Source organism: Miniopterus schreibersii, assembly GCF_964146895.1.
Source record: "Miniopterus schreibersii genome assembly, chromosome: X".
NCBI classification, from domain to species: domain Eukaryota; kingdom Metazoa; phylum Chordata; class Mammalia; order Chiroptera; family Miniopteridae; genus Miniopterus; species Miniopterus schreibersii.
In genome coordinates, this window is record NC_138104.1 from 16,028,437 (window position 1) to 16,046,903 (window position 18,467).

Here is an 18,467-nt window from a genome sequence, read left to right on the forward strand (position 1 = left end):
GAACCTAAAGACTAAAAAGAGACTCAGGAGACACAAAATCCAATCACAATGTGTAGACTACTTGGATTTAGATTCAGATTATTTAAAAATTCTTATTGTGGTATTATTGGTAATTTGAACACTGACTGAATGTTTTATTACATTAAGTGGTACTGTGGGGGTGAGGAACAGTGGTATTGTGGCACTGAGGTTTAAAAAGCCCTTATCTCTTATAGATCATTTTGAAATGTTTGTGGATGAAATGACATGATGTCCTGAAGATGTTTCACAATACCCTGGAAGGGAGGGAAGAGGAAGGGGTAGGGATGTAACAAGATTGGCTTTGAATGATGTTAAAGCTTCCTAAAAAGTACATGTGGTTTCCTTATACTTTTCTCTCTATTTCTGTATATGTTTGAAATTTCCCATAATAAAGTTTTTAAAAGAAACAATACCCAGCACAGTGCCTGACCTATTGTAAACACTTAATATACATTTGGTAGCAGGTAAATGGGTTATTTTTTTTTAAAAAAAGGAAAGCTTTCAGCCAGCCATCAAATGGAAAAACATTTTTTAAATGAGATTGTAAGCATAACTGTGTATGAACACACAAATGAGATTCATTTAGGGACTAAACTACACTCAAATGGAAACAATGATGAATTTGCTCAGACAAGGGAATTTGTTTATTGAAGATGAACAGCTGTGAAACTCTAGGCAGAATAGGTACACATACTACAGGTACTTAATGTTGGTAAACACAAGACATTTTAACCCTCCAAAAATGTTATGTAGAAAACAACCCATCTTAGATTTTCTTCAACATGTATTACTCCAGTGAACTACTGTAGAAAGCTATGTTCATTTCCCAAAGGCCTCTGCAGTGATTTTGAAAATCTGAGTGCTCATATGCAAGTGAATGGCCAATTACTAGAAATTAATGACTTCTCGTGCTGAATAATGCATGACTTGGCAGGATGGCTTTACCAAAAATGCAGTATTGTCAGTTCTGAATGCAGTTTTGCTTCACCTACTGGGTACGTGAAGGCAGCCAAACTCAAAAGCAACGCTTCCCCACAAGGTGCAGGTTAGTGTGTTTAGTAAAGTGCTCAGTGCAGGTTAATGAAATGTTTATTTTATACTTAATATTCCACTACATGGATGCACCATAATTAATTCAACCAATCTCTTATTGATGGATGTTCCTCTCTTTTACTTATATAACAATTACAATTGTTATTATAAATAATACATTTGCCCTTATATATTTACAATTAACAATATTATACAATTAATTGTTAATTGTATAATAACAATTACAATTGTTATTATAAATAACAATACATTTGCCCTTATATATTTAGCCTTACATTCTGGTGCTTTAATTTCTGGGGGAGAGATCACAAGAAGTGGGTTTCCTGGGCCAAAGACTATAAATATTTTTAATTTTAACAGATACTAATTGCATGTAATTTTAAATTAGGACTACAATGTAGATTATGTTTTTAAAATGCAATCACGTAACTATAAATCAATCATCTCACTATTCTTCAAATACTAAGGATATTTAAGCTCTGCTTTAAGTAAAAAACTGGGTTTTTAGACAATCTGTCATTAACAGTGCTTTTGGTATTGAAAATCCTGTGGTTTATTCAGAGCATCTTGCAACAATACTTCCAGTTTGGTATATCTCTCTGTACTGGATAGAAGATGCATTTTAAATTGCCTCCTTGTCACTCTCTGAATTCAGAATGCCATTCTGATGTGTCCTTCCTTGGTCCCTTTTTGCAAAGAGAGACTGGTTCTCTGCACTCTTTAAAAGGTTTTTTTTTGATGATATTTTTGTTTATTTTCAATTAACTCTATTGCATTTTGTGTATTTGTCTGAAGTTAACTAAAATTTACTTTATAAAATAGTATAATATGTAGACTAATTTTTAATCATTGTTCCATATAAAAAGATGTACTATTTTTTCTGTCTTGTACACAGTGCATAAACTGTTAATTAGATTATCCAAATTTTCTGTCCCCTGAATTACTTTTTTCTAGTTAATCTGTTGGTTTCTTTTTTAATTTATTTCTTAATTTTTCAATTACAGTTTACATTCAATATTATTCTGTATTAGTTTCAGATGTACAGTAAAGTGCTTAGAAAGTCATGTACTTTACCAAATGGTCGCCCACTATTTCAAGTACCCATTTGGCCCCAAGCACAGTTTTCTCGATATTAGTGACTATATTCCGTATGCTGTAATCTATATCTCTGTGGCTATTCTGTAACTACCAATTTGCACTGCTTAATCCCTTCACCTTTTTCACCGGGCCCAAAATCCCCCTCCCCTCTGACAACTGTCAGTCTGTTCTCCATATCTATGAGTCTGTTTCTATTTCGTTTATTTTGTTCATTAGATGTCACATATAAGTGAAATCATATGGTGTTTATCTTTCTCTGTCTGAGTTACTTCACTTAGCATAATACCATCTAGGTCCATCCATGCTGTCACAAATGGTAAGATTTCATTCTTTAAAAGGCATTTTTATTGGTATCTTTTTCTCTTATCTATTTTGTCCCTCTAATTTTAAAGATCCCTTTATTTGCTGTTCTACAAATTCAAAAGTAACAAATGCTTGTTATAACCAGTGGAACAATACAATACAAGCATGTATAAAGACAAAACTAATTACCCACAACTCAACTTCCTGATGTAATCAATAGTAGCAGCCTGCTGAAGAGCCTTCCACAACTCTCTTTGCTCATACAAACATATCAAAAACACGTGTACATACATAAAATTTTGTTTTCACCAAAGTATAATCATACTATACACATTATTCTGCAACTCATTTCACTTAACTATATATGTACATATGTACATACATAAACATGTATTTTATATATATGATGTGCAAACAGACAGTATATTATTTGAGAAAATATAGTGAAGATACTCTACAGACTTAAGTTCCTTTCCAGTACTAAAATTCCTTTTTGTATTCCTTTAAAGAACATAACACCATTATAATTATTTGTAATGAACTGTTTAATGTCTTTCTTCCCTGCTACACTGAGGGCTCCATGAAGGCAGGGTGGGGCTCATTTTGTTCACCACTATAACTGCAGAATTTAGGGTAGTGCTGCCAGAATAATAAATGCCTAAAATCTATTTGTCCATTGTTTCAGTTCTTCTCGAAAACTTCCGTCTAAACTGGTCCATTGCCAATACTCAAATACATGTGTCTTTAGGAACTCAGGCCTGAGTAAGTCACCAATGTTATTTGGATGGAACCTACTGACAGGCATTTTAGATATTTGTAAGAATTTGTGCTGTTTAGCAAAAACCTCTGTTTGCCACAAAAATGAATTTTTAAAGGCAGGTAACATGTTTAGCAGAGAGCTCTGCACTTGTAATTAGGAGACCTGGGTTCTAGTCCCACCACTGCCATTCATTTCTCTGTGACCTTTAGAAAGCGCCTTACCCTGGCCCTGGCTCCTGAGCTGTAGCTCTAGCGTTCATTAATTCCACAAATATGTACTGTTAGTGATACAGGGGTGAAAATAATAGCCAACATTTAATGAATGCTTACTTTATGCTTGGTCTTTTGCTGATGGAGTCATATGCACTATCTCGTTTAATTTCCTATGAGAAAGCACTCACAGGATATTTTCTATACTTTGCAAAGAAGGGGACTGAGGCATAGCGAGGTGAAGGAACTTTCCCAGCATACCAAAGGACGCAGTGAAGACAGGATTGGATTCCAGACAGTGGGGCTTCGGATGCCATTCCAATAACCATAGCGAATCCTTGCCCTCATCATTCCATAACTATTTCTGTGGCTTGCATTTTCGTCCCAGCCCAGGAGCACTGGGTTGAGTACCCTCTTGTTAACTGGAGGGTGCAAAGACGACGGAATACGTTAGAGAAACGATTAAGAGAGCTGACACTAGAACTGCAAGCAGCAACGCTCCCACTAGCCCTCGAAGCTTCCCCGCCCCGAACGTGAAGAGGTGGGAGGTGTCAGCAGGTCAGACGCACGCAGGCCTCTCTGGGGTCTTAAAGGGTAAAAACGGCGTGCGGGTCACGCCTGCAGGACCCGCCTCTCTGACCTCGGCAGGGGCGGGGAGAAAGGGCGTGCTACGTGTGCCTGGCCCTTCCAGCGTCTGCGCGGGCCCGCGGCTCCGCCCCGCCTAAGTCTCGTTGGCCCCGCCCGCCGCCCGCGCCTTCCGGACGTCCACTTCCGGGCCCTCCCCACCTTTAGCGAAACCAGCGAGAGGACACCGCCTGCATCTAGAGCGGCCCGGCCGGGAGCGGAACCGAGGGGCGCGCGAACGTGAGAGGAAAGCTGTGCGCGGCTGCGCTTTCCCACCCCTGAGACTTTCTAGACGCGGGTGAGTCCGTGGGCGTCGGCCTGCGTCCGGAGCGACCCCCAGAGGGGCCCGTCCCCACTCTTGGGAATGGCCTGGGCCCTGGCCCACTCCCAGCATGCTCTACGCGGGGTACCCGGGCAGGTGCAGTGGTGGGAGTAGTTGGCGGGGGCCGGGAGAGACTGAGAGCAACCTTCTTGGAGGCCCTTCTTGGTCCTTCAATGGGGTCTGGAGGTGACCATGACCTCCCGCTCACTTCTTGTCTCCATTTCACCCTCCTCCTCTTCCCATACTCCACCCCAACTACCTTTACCTAAAAAGGTTCATCTCAAAAACCACTCTGGTAAGTTTTGCGTCATTTGTGCTCCTGTTCAGTTTTAAGTTTCCCTCTCCTCTGCACCAAATATCCTGTCATGTGCATCTCCAGTGTTACTTTTGTTTGTTTGTTTGTTTGTTTTTGCCGCCCCTAATGGAAAAAAGATCTATCCCTTAGAATAATTGGTGCAAGTAACACATGAGTAGAATCCCCGTTCAGGAAGAATTCTGACATACATATGCCATTATTATCATATATTATTATCATATATTATTATATATTATTATCATATATTATTATCATATATCATATTTCAGAAATAATGAAAATTGCATAAGATGAAATGCCAGAGTCTTATCGAAATTAATTTTAGAATGCATCTGACAATTCTGATATTAGGCAGAACTTGTTTCCTGTCAAATATCTTTTCCTTCTTAGGGCTGTGTTTATTGACCAAGTTCTGTGAGTGACACAAAAAAAACTGGCCTTCCTCTTTCCCCATCCCCCACCCCCACTAAGGAATTAGATCTGTCAAGCTATCCCACACCTGTCCTAGTAGAAGTCAAAGTCCATTCCTCTAGAAGAAAATCAAGGGTGGTTTCCTTGTAGCGGTGTGGTAATGTGTGCAAAATGTCAATTGCAGTTAACAAACCTCACATTTTTTTTATTTGTAGGAAAACGAGGTAATTCTGTAACTTGTTTATTAACTTAATAATATGGGTAGAAGCACTGTTAAGATCATTATTATGAAATAGAAAAAACTTGAAACTGATGTCAGGAAATCTAATTTTTAGTTCAGTTCTACCACTGACTGTGTGACTTTGGGTCAGTTACTTAAACTCGTTGGACCCTCTGTTTCCCTATCTGTAAAATGAGAGAAATGACATTAGGTAGCGTCTAAGACCCCTTTCAACTTTAAGAGGCAAAGAAAAACTCAGTAGCTAAGTAGACCATTCCTGGTGGAGATAGAGGGGAGACTGGGAAAATTTCAACAGTTGTATTTAATGTTGGCTTTTATTTTAGTTTCTGATTGAAATAAAAGTGTAGCCCTAGCCAGTTTTGCCTAGTGGTTAGAGCATCAGCCTGGGACTGAAGGGTCCCAGGTTTGATTTCAGCCAAGGACAGGTACATCTGTTGCAGGCTCCGACCCCAGCCCCAGTCGGGAGGCAATCAATCCATGTGTCTCTCTCACATCAATGTCTCTCCCTCTCTCTCCCTCTCCCGCCTCCCTCCCCCTCTCCTACCTCTCTCCTCCCTCCCTCCCCCTCTCTCCCTCCCTCCCCCTCTCTCCCCCTCTCTCCCTCCCTCCCCTTCTCTTCCTCTCCCTCCCTCTTCTCTCCCTCTCCCTCCCTCTTCCCCTCCCTTTCTTTTTCTCTCTCTCCCTCTTTCCCTTCCACTCCCTGGAAAGCAATGGAAAAAATATCATCGGGTGAGAATTTTTTTAAAAAGTATCAACTTTTCCCCTTTTACTTCCCCCCAAAATAAGAAAATGCCTTGGGAGGAAATAAAAATGGTCATTAATGGTTCCCAGATATACCTATATTCCTATATTGACTCAGTTCTTATGCAAATAGTTCAACTATTTTCATCATGGTCTTTTATTACATCAGTTCATTGGGATACTTATTGGAAACCATTTATTCTTAGGAACAAAAGGGTAAATATTAACATATGGTGTCAATCTCAAGAAACTTGCTTTCGTTATACTCAAAACACTTAAGGATGGCAGCCGTCAGTTAAATAAAGCACTAGGTTGAGAACAAAAATGCTAGCACAGATACCATTGGTGATTTACCCGTTGGTGGTGGTTTTATCTCTTCAATTTAAGGTTTTGATATAAAAGTCTATAACAGCAGAGATGTTTAAATAATATAATGCAAGCTTGTGAAACAAAATTTCTTTAAAGGGAATTATAGACAGGTAACCTACGTAACATTCGTTTCTCAGGTTAATGCTTTTAGTACTTGGTTAATTAAATCCCCATAGATGAAGTACAAAAGTAGCCTCCCAGAAAAATCCTGCATAGAGGTGTTGCTGCAGAGTTCCAGTTTATACTGAACAGTATAAATTGGAACCTCATTATTCCTAGGCTATATGCAACTAACTTGATTTCAAACTTGGAAACCTTTTAATGTTAAGATAAAAATTTACGTGTATAAGGAACGCCAAATTAAATCAGTAGGCTAATATGTTTCTGTTAAGTATCCTAAGCATTTTTTTCTTCTTTGTAGGAAAAATGCTTTCTGAAAGCAGTTCATTTTTGAAAGGTATGATGCTGGGAAGCATTTTCTGTACCTTGATCACTATGCTAGGACACATTAGGATTGGTTATGGAAATAGAATGTACCACCATAAGCATCATCACCTACAAGCTCCTAATAAAGAAGATATCTTGAAAATTTCAGAGAATGAACGCATGGAGCTCAGTAAGAGCTTTCGGGTATACTGCATCATCCTTGTAAAACCCAAAGATGTGAGTCTTTGGGCTGCAGTGAAGGAGACTTGGACCAAACACTGTGACAAAGCAGAGTTTTTTAGTTCTGAAAAAGTTAAAGTATTTGAGTCAATTAACATGGAAACAAATGACATGTGGTTGATGATGAGAAAAGCTTACAAATATGCCTTTGATAAATACAGAGACCATTACAACTGGTTCTTCCTTGCACGCCCCTCAACATTTGCTATTATTGAAAACTTAAAGTATTTTTTGTTAAGAAAGGATCCATCACAACCATTCTATCTAGGCCACACTGAAAAATCTGGAGACCTTGATTATGTGCAGATGGAAGGAGGAATTGTCTTAAGTATTGAATCAATGAAAAGACTTAACGGACTTCTCTCTGTCCCTGAAAAGTGTCCTGAACAGGGAGGGATGATTTGGAAGATATCTGAAGATAAGCAACTAGCAGTCTGCCTGAAATATGCTGGAGTGTTTGCAGAAAATGCAGAAGATTCTGAAAGAAAAAATGTATTTAATACCAAATCTGTTGGGCTTTTAATTAAGGAGACAATGGCTGATCAACCCAAACCTGTAGTAGAAGGATGTTGTTCAGATATGGCCATTACTTTTAATGGACTGACTCCTAATCAGATGCATGTGATGATGTACGGAGTATACCGTCTTAGGCCATTTGGGCATATTTTCAATGATACATTGGTTTTCTTACCTCCAAATGGTTCTGACAATGACTGAGAAGTAAAACAAGAGCATGTATATGATCACTGTATAGGACATGTGTTGTCATTATTTGTGGTAACAACTACATATCCAACAAAGCAGTATGTTTTGTTTTTGCTTTTTTCTCTTTTTCAGTTTGGTGACACTGGTTTAATCACAGATTAAAATTTAGTAGTACATTTTTAAATAGAGTGGGATTTTTCCTTAAAACATGAAAATTTCAAACATGTTGGAAAGATATAAGAATAATTTTGCAAATCAAGCATATATTTATAAACATGTTTATGTGATGAACTAAATTATGAACATTAAAATCTGTGGCACATATTTTTGCTGATTGGTTAAAAAATGTAACATGTCTTTTTAGCTTTCTAAGATATGCAAATGGATCTCTAGTTGTGAATTTGTGATTAAGGTAAAACTTTTAGCTATGTTTCCATTACTTTTAATGTTGGTTTATGTTCTAAGCCTCCGCAAGTGCCAATGATTTTGCTTTCTCAAAATACACAGCCAACAAAGGAAATGTTCCCAACCAATGTAATAGTGGAAGTTGAAATCTATCCTTGAGAGAAAAAGTGACAATTATAGAGTTTAATAATTTTCCTGGGAGCTAATCTAGTGGCATTCCTCAGCATACACAATTTCAATGTAACTCTCTGTACTTCTCTATGCAGATACTGAAATTGAAGTAGTGACTATGAAGAATGTAATGTCATTTAACTGTGTTGTTCCCCAGTTAATCAAGCTCAGCTGTGACTCGGATAAAACTGCATCAGTTGAGATTTATTTACTCTTGCTGGGCAAATGAGTTTTGTAGAAGTCTCCTTTGAAAAACTTCTTTTGGCAATCAGACAGTTTCACTTACCTGAGTTGAGTCTTTCCTAGTTTTGTTTACCTGTTCAAATTCTGAAATTTTTCCCTATGTTCATGGTTGTACCATATTCCAACTGGTTTTGGTGTGGAAGCCTTAACCTCACCATTCACCTTGGATTACTATACCATTTACCTAATTTCAGTGCCTACGCAGAAGCTTTATCCAGTGGTGAATACAATAGCTCCTGTGCTTATAAATGTGTGAAATACTTGGAGCTGACTTGTCCTATTATTAGGTCTGCACATGTCTTATTAAGTCAGATCCATAAGGCCCCATAGGGTTTGAGACCATGAAATTTTAGAGATCAGTATTTCCTGTAGCAGGGCTCATGATGTTAATGGTCTCCCACAGCTTTTGCAAACCAGAAAGAAATTTCCTCAAGAGGACCTTGGGCTTCAAATTATTGGTCATCAGAGTAGTGTTTAAAACCCTTTTGTTTTAATTTATCTGATTTTCCTCGTTGGGGCTTTTGGTTAAAATGAAGGGTTATTTTGAAAATTAATAAACCCCTTTATCAAGCAACCTAATATGTGGTCTCAGATGCAATTACTACAAATCAAATGTTCACTGTGAGTCCAAAGATAAACAGTATCTCACTAACTGTAACACCCAGTTTATAAGTGTCATCTTGCCCCCAACACCAATATATTAAATTTCTACTATATCACATTCGGTTACATTAGTGTATCGTGATATAGTTGTAATAAATATATCAGTGAATGCATTACAGTGTTTGATTTCCTAATGGGTGCAAACGTAACAATTGCTTTTAAATCAAATTGATACTCTTGATTATATTTTTATACATAAGTATTTCTTTATAAGAAGTTGGTTGTCTTAAATAACATGTTGTTTCTTTGAACTTTTTTGTACCACATCTTGTAGATAAAATCTGTAACATAGAAAATAGTAGTACCGAGGTCATGGTTACAGATTTGATCACCATACATTCAATAGCCAAAAACTGCAACTCTAACCCCACTCTGTTACTTGGGAGGAGAGTTGGAAAGAATGAAGGTCTAATGGAAATTGATCATAATTGTGAATATATTTTATATATGGCTAGTGGCTACCACATTGGAAAACACAGGTGTAACAAATTCCAGAAGTGTGAGATTCACTGAGATATGAATGAGAAAAAACGAAGTTTCTTTTAAAAGTTGTATTTATCTTTCTGGTTGTCTTGAATACAGTGGAAACTGTAACTTGACTTTTAGCAGGCCTCAGGCCATCTTCTTAGACAAATTCAATGATTAGATCTTCCTTCTCAAAAGTAAAACATTGGATTTGGAACAATTTACAGAGTCAACCCCTTGACTTTTTTTTCATGTAGCTAAAAGATTGCTTATGTGTCAAATCTAATTTGTAATGCCCAGATTTTTCTGTAATGCATTTTTGGTAAAATGAAATACTTTTATTTTTAGAATGTTTAAATAGGCACCGGATGGTCAAAGGTAGAGTACTCTGATAAAGCAGGTCATATAAGAATTGATACCTGAGATTCACCTGGCCTGGAATCTCCTGGATCATAGGTCAATGTTCAACCACTGAGCCACACCGGCCGGGCTATATAACTTTCTTATTTGAAATTATGACAGGCAGGTTTACAACAAAGTTAAAATTTCAAACTATCCAGGTTGCCATTGAAAGCAGGATTGTTATTCATTAATTATATATTTTGCCCACTTTCTTAAACAAACCTTGTGTCCTATCATGAGCCACCCAGCGTGAGGCACATTTCATACCCTGCCACTCTCTACAAGCTCATGTTTCCCCTCTCCCTTTCTGCTAAAAGTAGGGGAACTCATGGTTCAAGGACAAGATGCTAGGGAGATAGAGGCTATAGATCCAGCCTAATAATAGAGACCTGAAGTGAACAATATGTTCTCTCTCCATTCCATCCACCAGCAAGCAGAAGTACTTGAGTTCAAACGAAAAACGTGAAGTTTTATGCTTAGAATACCAGCATCCAAGAACAGTCAGAATACCCCTCCTTGCAAAAACCCAAGAGAAAGGCCAAGAGGAATTGGCATCTACCTGCCAGGTCCAAATGTCTTCTATCCCTGGCTTCATCGGAGTCAGGAGATTTCCCTAATAAGAGAAACTGCTATTCTGAACAAAATTGTTCTTTATAGTAACCCCAGTCAGAGGTAAGGATAGTTCCTTCACAGAGTTCCAAACTTTTGGACTTCTAGCAACTATTCGTTATTTCTCTTCCAGTACTTGTGTCATTGATTCTTTTTTTTTTTTTTTTTTTTTTTTAATCCTCACCTGGGGATATTTTTTCCATTGCTTTCCAGAGAGAATGGGAGAGAGAGAAAAACATTGATGTGAGAGAGAGACATCAATTGTTTGTCTCCTGCATGAGCCCTGACCAAGGTCGGAGGTCGAGCATGCAACTGAGGTACATGCCCTTGGCCGGAATTGAACCCAGGACCCTTCAGCCCACAGCCAATGCTCTAACCACTGATCCAAAATAGCTAGGGCAGGGCCACTGATTCTTGCATAAAATTGTGGAATGCTGGCTCTTCATGGCTTTCCTCTGTAACTGGACAATATCAGTGTCTCTGCTTCCTCATTCTCTTCATCCAGGGTTCCCTGGGTCAGGATCAAGTCAGAAGAGTCCCACACAGGAGATAAGCTGTATGTAGCAGTTCCTGTGTCCAAAGCTACAGAGCCCATATCTTTCCATAGGCATTCCACTTCTTTCTGCTGCTGGCTCTGTGCACGGCCAGTGATTTCTTCAGGCGTTCATATTCAGGACAGTATCCCCTTTCATATTCTTCCGCAGCACTGGTGACTTGCACAAACAGTTCACCTGAGCCTGTACCCAGAACAGCAGACACACCTACCACCCTGAGTGAGCTGTAAAACTCGTCTAATACCAAGCTCATTGAATGATTCAGATTACTGACATATGTAGTTTCTTGATTCAAAGTATCTTAGAAAGCCTCAAAATCTTGCATCCATTCCACTGCAAAGCTGTGATCAATGTTGTCAGTTTTATCCATGACCACAATGAAAGGAAGCTTGGTTTTGTACAAGATACTGCAGGCATAGAGCATATTGGACATGAAGGTCACTGGGTTGGTACTTTTTTTGTTGTTAATCCTCACCTGAGGATGTTTCTTCCATTTTTTTTTTTCTTTTTAGGAAGAGTGGAAGGGAAGGGGAGAGGCAAAGAGAGAGAAACATCAATTGGTTGCCTCCTGCAAAGGCCTGGGGGGGAGAGGGGGCGTGGCGGGAATCGAGAGCCTGCAACCAAGGTTTGTGCCCTTGACTGGAATCGAACGTGCGATCCTTCAGTCCAAGGGCCGACACGCTAACCACTGAGCCAAACCAGCTGGGGCTGAGATGATACTTCTTGATGTGTCCATTACATAAGTGATGATCATTGGAAATGAGGATGCCAAGGCCTCAGTGATGATTGTCCCAGAAGCCGACCAGCTGAATACTTCAATCTGCCCAGGTGTGTCAACCAAAACATATTTAGACATGTTCTGGGCCTTCTCAATAAATTTCATCACCTGATCAAATCTGGTAGCAAAGAGATTTAGTGAGGTCACTATGCCCCCATTGGACCCAAGTCCACATTGTTTCATGACTTTATACTTCACAGTGCAGGAATATCAATATTGGCAGGGAAGAGAACACGCACAGCTGGGTCCAGATTGATCATATGAGGTGGAACACCTTGCCTATGCAGGTGTCCTGTGAGCCTCTCCAAGTACTTCTATGAAAGCAGGAACCTTGTCAACCTCATTTTCGCTGTATCCCCAGTGCCTGTACTTGAGTCAAACTGATGACAATTACTAGGCAACAATATCTCAAATGCGTTTAAACAAACCCATCTATTGGGCTTTAAAAAACAAAAAACAACAAAAAACAGGGCACACCTGTATTAGAAAAGTTACTGAAAGCAGAGTCTGGTGATGATGTATCACTAATTTACCCTTCATTTGTTAAGCATATGATGTTCCTTTTAGGGCCAGCTGGACTGGATTAATGGTTCAATGCTTGTCTGAGTGGTTACATGAAGAGCATGTTTGTAAAAGTTTAGCTTTCTTTTGGCAAACAAATTCAGAAATGTTTGCCAACCTCCCTGCAAAGAAGTCCCCCGAAGTTTAATTTAAAAAGAATCACTCAATAATTCCCACATCATCAAAGATAAAATACTATAAAGTATTTAAAGGGTAATGGGAACAATGACTTGTTTGGAAAGTATGAAATGACGAAATGGTAATGTATATCTGGGGTTTCTATCATAATAAAAGAGAGATAAATCCACCTTTATTAGTATGCAGTCTATACCCTATAATAATGCTTGTATATATCCAGTATCTATGAGCTCAACACTAGGCCTGGTATTTTGTGGAAAGCAAAAAGAGCCCAAATTCATGATTCATACAGGGAGTCAAATAAATAATCACTCTGTGTAATCTTTGCCTGAGCAGTAAAACAAGCTGTACTGTAGAAGCTCCAACCTCAGGGGTGCCACACTGCTCTTTGCTAGTCCAGAAAAACCACGTGGGGGACCAGAGGGGAGAGACATAGCCTTTATTACTTACATAAGGGAAGACCCAATGATGGCAGCCAGTAGGGTGAGTTTTGGCATCAGGCAGGGTCCAGCAAGGGATTATCTAGCAGCTAGCAGAGGGGACAGAGAGGGAGCTGTGCTGGGAACAGCCTGCATGCCAAGGCCAAACAGAGGGTCTGGTGAAGCTTGTTAGCTGTCAAGGACATGGGAAAGACTGAGATCCAAGCTTCTCTGCTCCTTCTGGCTGCTGGCCAGGCGGATACCTTTCCACCAACTGGGAAGAGGAATTGGGCTATATCCTCACTTTACACTACACAAGCCATAGTTTATTATTAGAATATGGTGGTCCTTTTGCCATAAAAGCCCTCAATTTGGCCCTGGCCAGTGTGGCTTAGTTGGTTGGAGCATCATCCCGTATACCAAAAGGTGACCAGTTCAATTCCCAGTTGGGGCACACATGAGAGGCAGATGATTGATGTTTCTCTCTCACATCGATGTTCCCCTACCTCTCTCTAAAATCAACAAAGCTTAAACTTTAAAAAAAAAAAAAAAAAGCCCTCAATGTGATAAATACTATTTCTTTTATCCCACATAATTTCATTTCTTTTGTAGTTTTCACTGATGCCATGCAAGAATGGCCACATTGGTTATGCCATTGCTTTGGTAATTTGGCAAAAGCCCTGGCAGGAAGAGCAGGACCTAAAAATAAGACTGGTTTTGGATGGATGGATGGCAGCAAAGGAGGAAGGGATGCCCTTAATATGTGGCAGGCTTGCATTTGAAAAAAAATAAATGTTCTGATTTAGTGATGAGACATCCATATAGGTTATCAACATGTTGAATGAGGACATTCTGATTGTCAAAACACCAGCCCCATGCCATCTGAGGGAAAAGGGAAAAACTGGTCCTAGCTTGATGGAAGACAATCCTAGTACTGAGAATCTTTTCCATATTTACCACTCTAAGGCACTTGTCTCTAAAAGGAAGCTTGGTTGGAGCGTTGTCCTGTACACCATGAAGATTACAGGTTCAATTCCAGGTCAGGGCACATACCTGGGTTTCAGGTTCCATCCCTATTCGGGGCACATATGGGAGGCATGATGTTTCTCTCTCACATTGATGTTTCTCTCTCTTTCCTTTCTCTCTAAAATCAGTTTATCCATTTTGAGTTTATTTTTGTGTATGGTGAAAGTTGCTGGTCTAGTTTCATTCTTTTACATGTACCTGTCCAATTTTCTCAGCACCACTTATTGAAGAGACTGTCTTTACTCCATTGGATGCTCTTGCCTCCTTTGTCAAATATTAACTGACCATAATGGTGTGGGTCTATTTCTGGGGACTCTGTTCTGTTCCATTGATCTATAAGCCTGTTGTTGTACCAATACCAGGCCGTTTTGATTACAGTGGCTTTATAATACAGTTTGAAGTCTGGTAATGTGATCCCTCCCACTCCGTCCTTTTTTCTCAAGATGGCTGCAGCTATTCGGGGTCTTTTTTGGTTCCATATAAATTTTTGAAACGTTTGTTCTAGGTCTGTGAAATATGCTGTTGGTATTTTCATAGGAATTGCATTAAATTTATAAATTGCTTTGGGTAGTATAGACTTTTTTTTTTCTTTAAACACACATATCTTTATTGATTTCAGAGAGAGGAAAGGAGAGGGAGAGGAAGAGATAGAAACATCAATGATGAGAGAGTCATTCATCGGTTGCCTCCTGCACGCCCCCGACTGGGGATGGAGCCCACAACCCGGGCATGTGTCCTGACTGGGAATCGAACCCTGATTGCCTAGATCCTAGGTTGACGCTCAACCACTGAGCCACGCCCAGCCGGGCGGATAGTATAGACATTTTAATGATATTAATTCTTCCAATCCATGAGCATGGTATCTTCTTCCACTTGTTTAAATCTTCCTGTATTTTACATCCTTGGTTAAGTTTATTCCTAGGTATCTTATTTTTTTAGTTGCAATGGTAAATGGTATTGCTTTTTTAGTTTCTCTGAAAGTTCATTGTTGGTGTATAAGAATGCACTGCTGGTGGGAATGCAGGCTGGTGCAACCACTATGGAAAACAGTATGCAGTTTCCTCAAAAAATTAAAAATGGAGCTGCCGTTTGACCCAGTGATTCCACTCCTAGGAATGTATCCTAAGAATCCTGAAACATTCATCAGAAAGGATATATGTACCCCGATGTTCATAGCAGCACAGTTTACAATAGCTAAGACCTGGAAACAGACCAAGTGCCCATCAGTAGATGAGTGGATTAAAAAGCTGTGGGACATTTACACCATGGAATACTACGCAGCTGTAAAGAAGAAGAATCTCGGACCCTTTGGGACAGTATGGATGGTCCTGGAGAATATTATGCTAAGTGAAATAAGCCAGGCAGCGAAAGAAAAATATCACATGATCTCACTTATAAATGGAATCTAAAGAACTTAATAAACTGCCCGGCCGGGTGTGGTTCAGCAGTTAAGCGTCGACCTAGGATCCAGGTGATCAGGGTTCGATTCCCGGTCAGGGCACAGGCCCGGGTTGCAAGCTGCAGCCGATCAATGACTCTCTCATCATTGATGTTTCTATCTCTCTCTCCCGCTCCTTTCCTCTCTCTAAAATCAATAAAGATATATTTAAAAAAAAAAAAAAGAACTTAATAAGCTGATGAGCAGAATAGATTCAATGACATGGAAGCATAGTTGAGACTGAGGAAAGTCAAAGGGATGGAGGGGGGTGGGGGGTGGGGGGGTGGGGGGGTGGAGGGGGAGAGAGTAACCAAAGAATTTATATGCAGATATGCACAACCCAAGGACACGGACAGTGGTGGGGAGAGTGACGGGGGGGGGCGGGGGGGGAACAGGTCTTTGGGGAGGAAAAGGGACATCTGTAATACTTTAAACAAAAATAAAAATTAAAAAAAAAAATAAAAATAAAAAAATATCTCAGAGGGAAAGAGGGTTGGGGGTGGGGTGGAGGATGGTAGGAAGAGATTAACCAAAGAACTTAGATGCATATATGCATAACCAGTGGACACAGACAAGGGGGTGATGAAGGCCTGGGAGGTGGGTGGGGCGGGATGGAGAGGGTCAATGGGGAGAAAAAGGGGAATATCTGTCACACTTTCAACAATAAAGATAAATTTTTTTAAAAAATTTAAATAAATAAAATCAATTTTAAAAATAAGCATATCCTTTGGTGAAGATTTTTTAAAAAAGAATAAACTCTGCCACCATTTAACAAAAATAAATAAATAAAAGGAAGCTTCAGGAAAGACTGTCCATTCTCCATTTCAGTGTGGTCCAGTAGAAATATAATGTGAGCCATGTGTGTAGTCTGAAATTTTCTGGTAGCCACATTAGAAGAGTAAAAAGGCAATTGGCCAGTGCTGCTCAGTGGTTAGAGCGTTGGCCCTCACACTGAAGGGTCGTGGGTTCAATTCTGGTCAAGGGCACATACCTGGGTTACAGGTTCATCCCCGCCCCGGTCTGGGCACATGTGGAAGACAACCAATGGATGTGTCTCTCTCACATCGATGATTCTCTCTCCTCTGTTTGTCTCTCCCTCCTTCCTTCCCTCCCACTCTCTGAAAAAGCAATGAAAAAAGTATCCTCGGGTGAGGATTAACAACAAAATAGTAAAAAGGCAGTGGTGAAATTACTTTTAGCATTATATTTTATTTAACCCAATACATCCAAAATATTGTCGTTTCAACATGTAATCAACGGGGGAAAAATATAGTTTACATTCTTTTATTGTTTTTGAAATCCAGTATGTATTTTACAGTTACAGCACAGGTCCAAACAATCCCATAAGCCTTGGGCGGGTAGCTCAGTTGGTTAGAGTGTTGTCCCGATACACCAAGGTTGCAGGTTCGATCCCCAGTCAGGGCACATATAATAAGCAACCAATGAATCCTCTCTCTCCTCTCCTCTCTCTCTATAAAGAAATCAATGAAAAAAAAAAAACTCCATAATTGCAAGGACCCTACCCCCACCCCCAGGGGATGATATGTGAGTGGAGAAAACTTGGTTTCTTCCCTTTTTTTTAACTGAATTTATTGGGAAACTTGGTTTCTTCTAAAAGTCCTGTTTATTTTTCTGGCTGTCTTAAATGCTATGGAATTTACAATGTGACTTTTAGTAGGCCCCAGGCCATCTCCTTGCATGAGTACAATCGCTGGATCTTCTTTATCAAAATTAAATCATTGGATCCTTTTTCTCAAAATTAAATCATTGGATCTGGAGCAAAATATAGATTAGACCCTTCAGCTTTTTTTCTTAAACTATAACTGAACCAAACTGCTCCTGTCATTAATTTTAATACTCACCAATCCTTCTCCCCATCTGTCTTTTGGACATATTGACTGTCACAAAGCAGCTGCTAGTCCTGCCTTTGCATATTACACTCTACACTGTAATCTTCTCCACTTCTTCACTAACCCTTCCCCTTGTATCCTTGTCTAAAAAGATCCGGCCATAGCTTCTGAATGGCATAACCTTTAAAAAGTCACAGATCACCTGGCATGAAGGTGACTAATAACAAAAAAGGTTCAGACCTCAGGACTGAGTCCCATTTCAAAAGTTATACCCTGCTGATGTAGAGGAAAACAGACAATCCCCCAAAAGCACAAAGACACTGTGTAAGCAACCCACACTCATGCAATCACATCCCACCCATATTTCCCACATTGGAACAGAGGTTTGGCGACTTATCTCTCTCTCCAGTAACCCATAAACAAAAATGGTGATGCAACTGGGCCAAGGTTAACATTTTATGAAAAATGAGGGGAGACTGTCTGCAAAACAGGCGTTGCAGTCAGGCAGACCTAGGTTCAAATCCTAACTCTGCCATTTATTAGCTGTGTATCATTATCTAAAGTTATATAACCTCTCTGGTGCCTTAGTTTCTTCTTCTTCTTTTTTTTTTTTTTTTTAGTGTCTTTATTGATTTCAGAGACAGGAAGGGAGAAACATCAATGATGAGAGAGTCATTGATCGGCTGCCTCCTGCTCGCCCCCCAATGGGGATCGAGCCCACAACCCAGGCATGTGCCCAGAGCAGGAATTGACCTGTGATCTCCTGGATCATAGGTTGATGCTCAACTGCTGAGCCATGCTGGCCAGACTCTGCCTTAGTTTCTTCATTTGTAAAATGAGAATTAAAAATCTACCTCATGGAATCATTATAAAAATTAAGCAAGACCTGGAAGTAGAACTTGTGCA

The 18,467-nt window shown here is 39.7% G+C and overlaps 1 protein-coding gene and 1 pseudogene across 4 annotated transcripts; one reads left to right on the forward strand and one right to left on the reverse strand.

Annotated features, from left to right (window-relative positions):
- The first annotated feature begins 4,247 nt into the window (after positions 1 to 4,247).
- Positions 4,248 to 9,425, forward strand: C1GALT1C1 (C1GALT1 specific chaperone 1). 3 transcript variants are annotated; one of them, XM_081126405.1, is made up of 2 exons: positions 4,248 to 4,685; positions 6,890 to 9,425. In XM_081126405.1, the coding sequence occupies exons 1-2, from the start codon at positions 4,583 to 4,585 to the stop codon at positions 7,849 to 7,851; spliced, it is 1,065 nt and encodes a 354-aa protein (XP_080982531.1). In that variant the 5' UTR covers positions 4,248 to 4,582; the 3' UTR covers positions 7,852 to 9,425. The 3 variants fall into 3 exon arrangements, with proteins under 3 accessions (XP_080982531.1, XP_080982532.1, XP_080982530.1); XM_081126406.1 differs by having other exon boundaries at positions 4,248 to 4,366; XM_081126404.1 differs by lacking the exon at positions 4,248 to 4,685 and adding an exon at positions 6,067 to 6,087.
- Positions 9,426 to 11,190: 1,765 nt separating this feature from the next.
- On the reverse strand, positions 11,191 to 12,428 carry LOC308551726 (GPN-loop GTPase 1 pseudogene; annotated as a pseudogene). The gene is made up of 2 exons: positions 12,091 to 12,428; positions 11,191 to 11,826 (listed from the first exon to the last, which is right to left on the reverse strand). The product of its transcript is annotated as a GPN-loop GTPase 1 pseudogene (transcript).
- Positions 12,429 to 18,467: the final 6,039 nt, after the last annotated feature.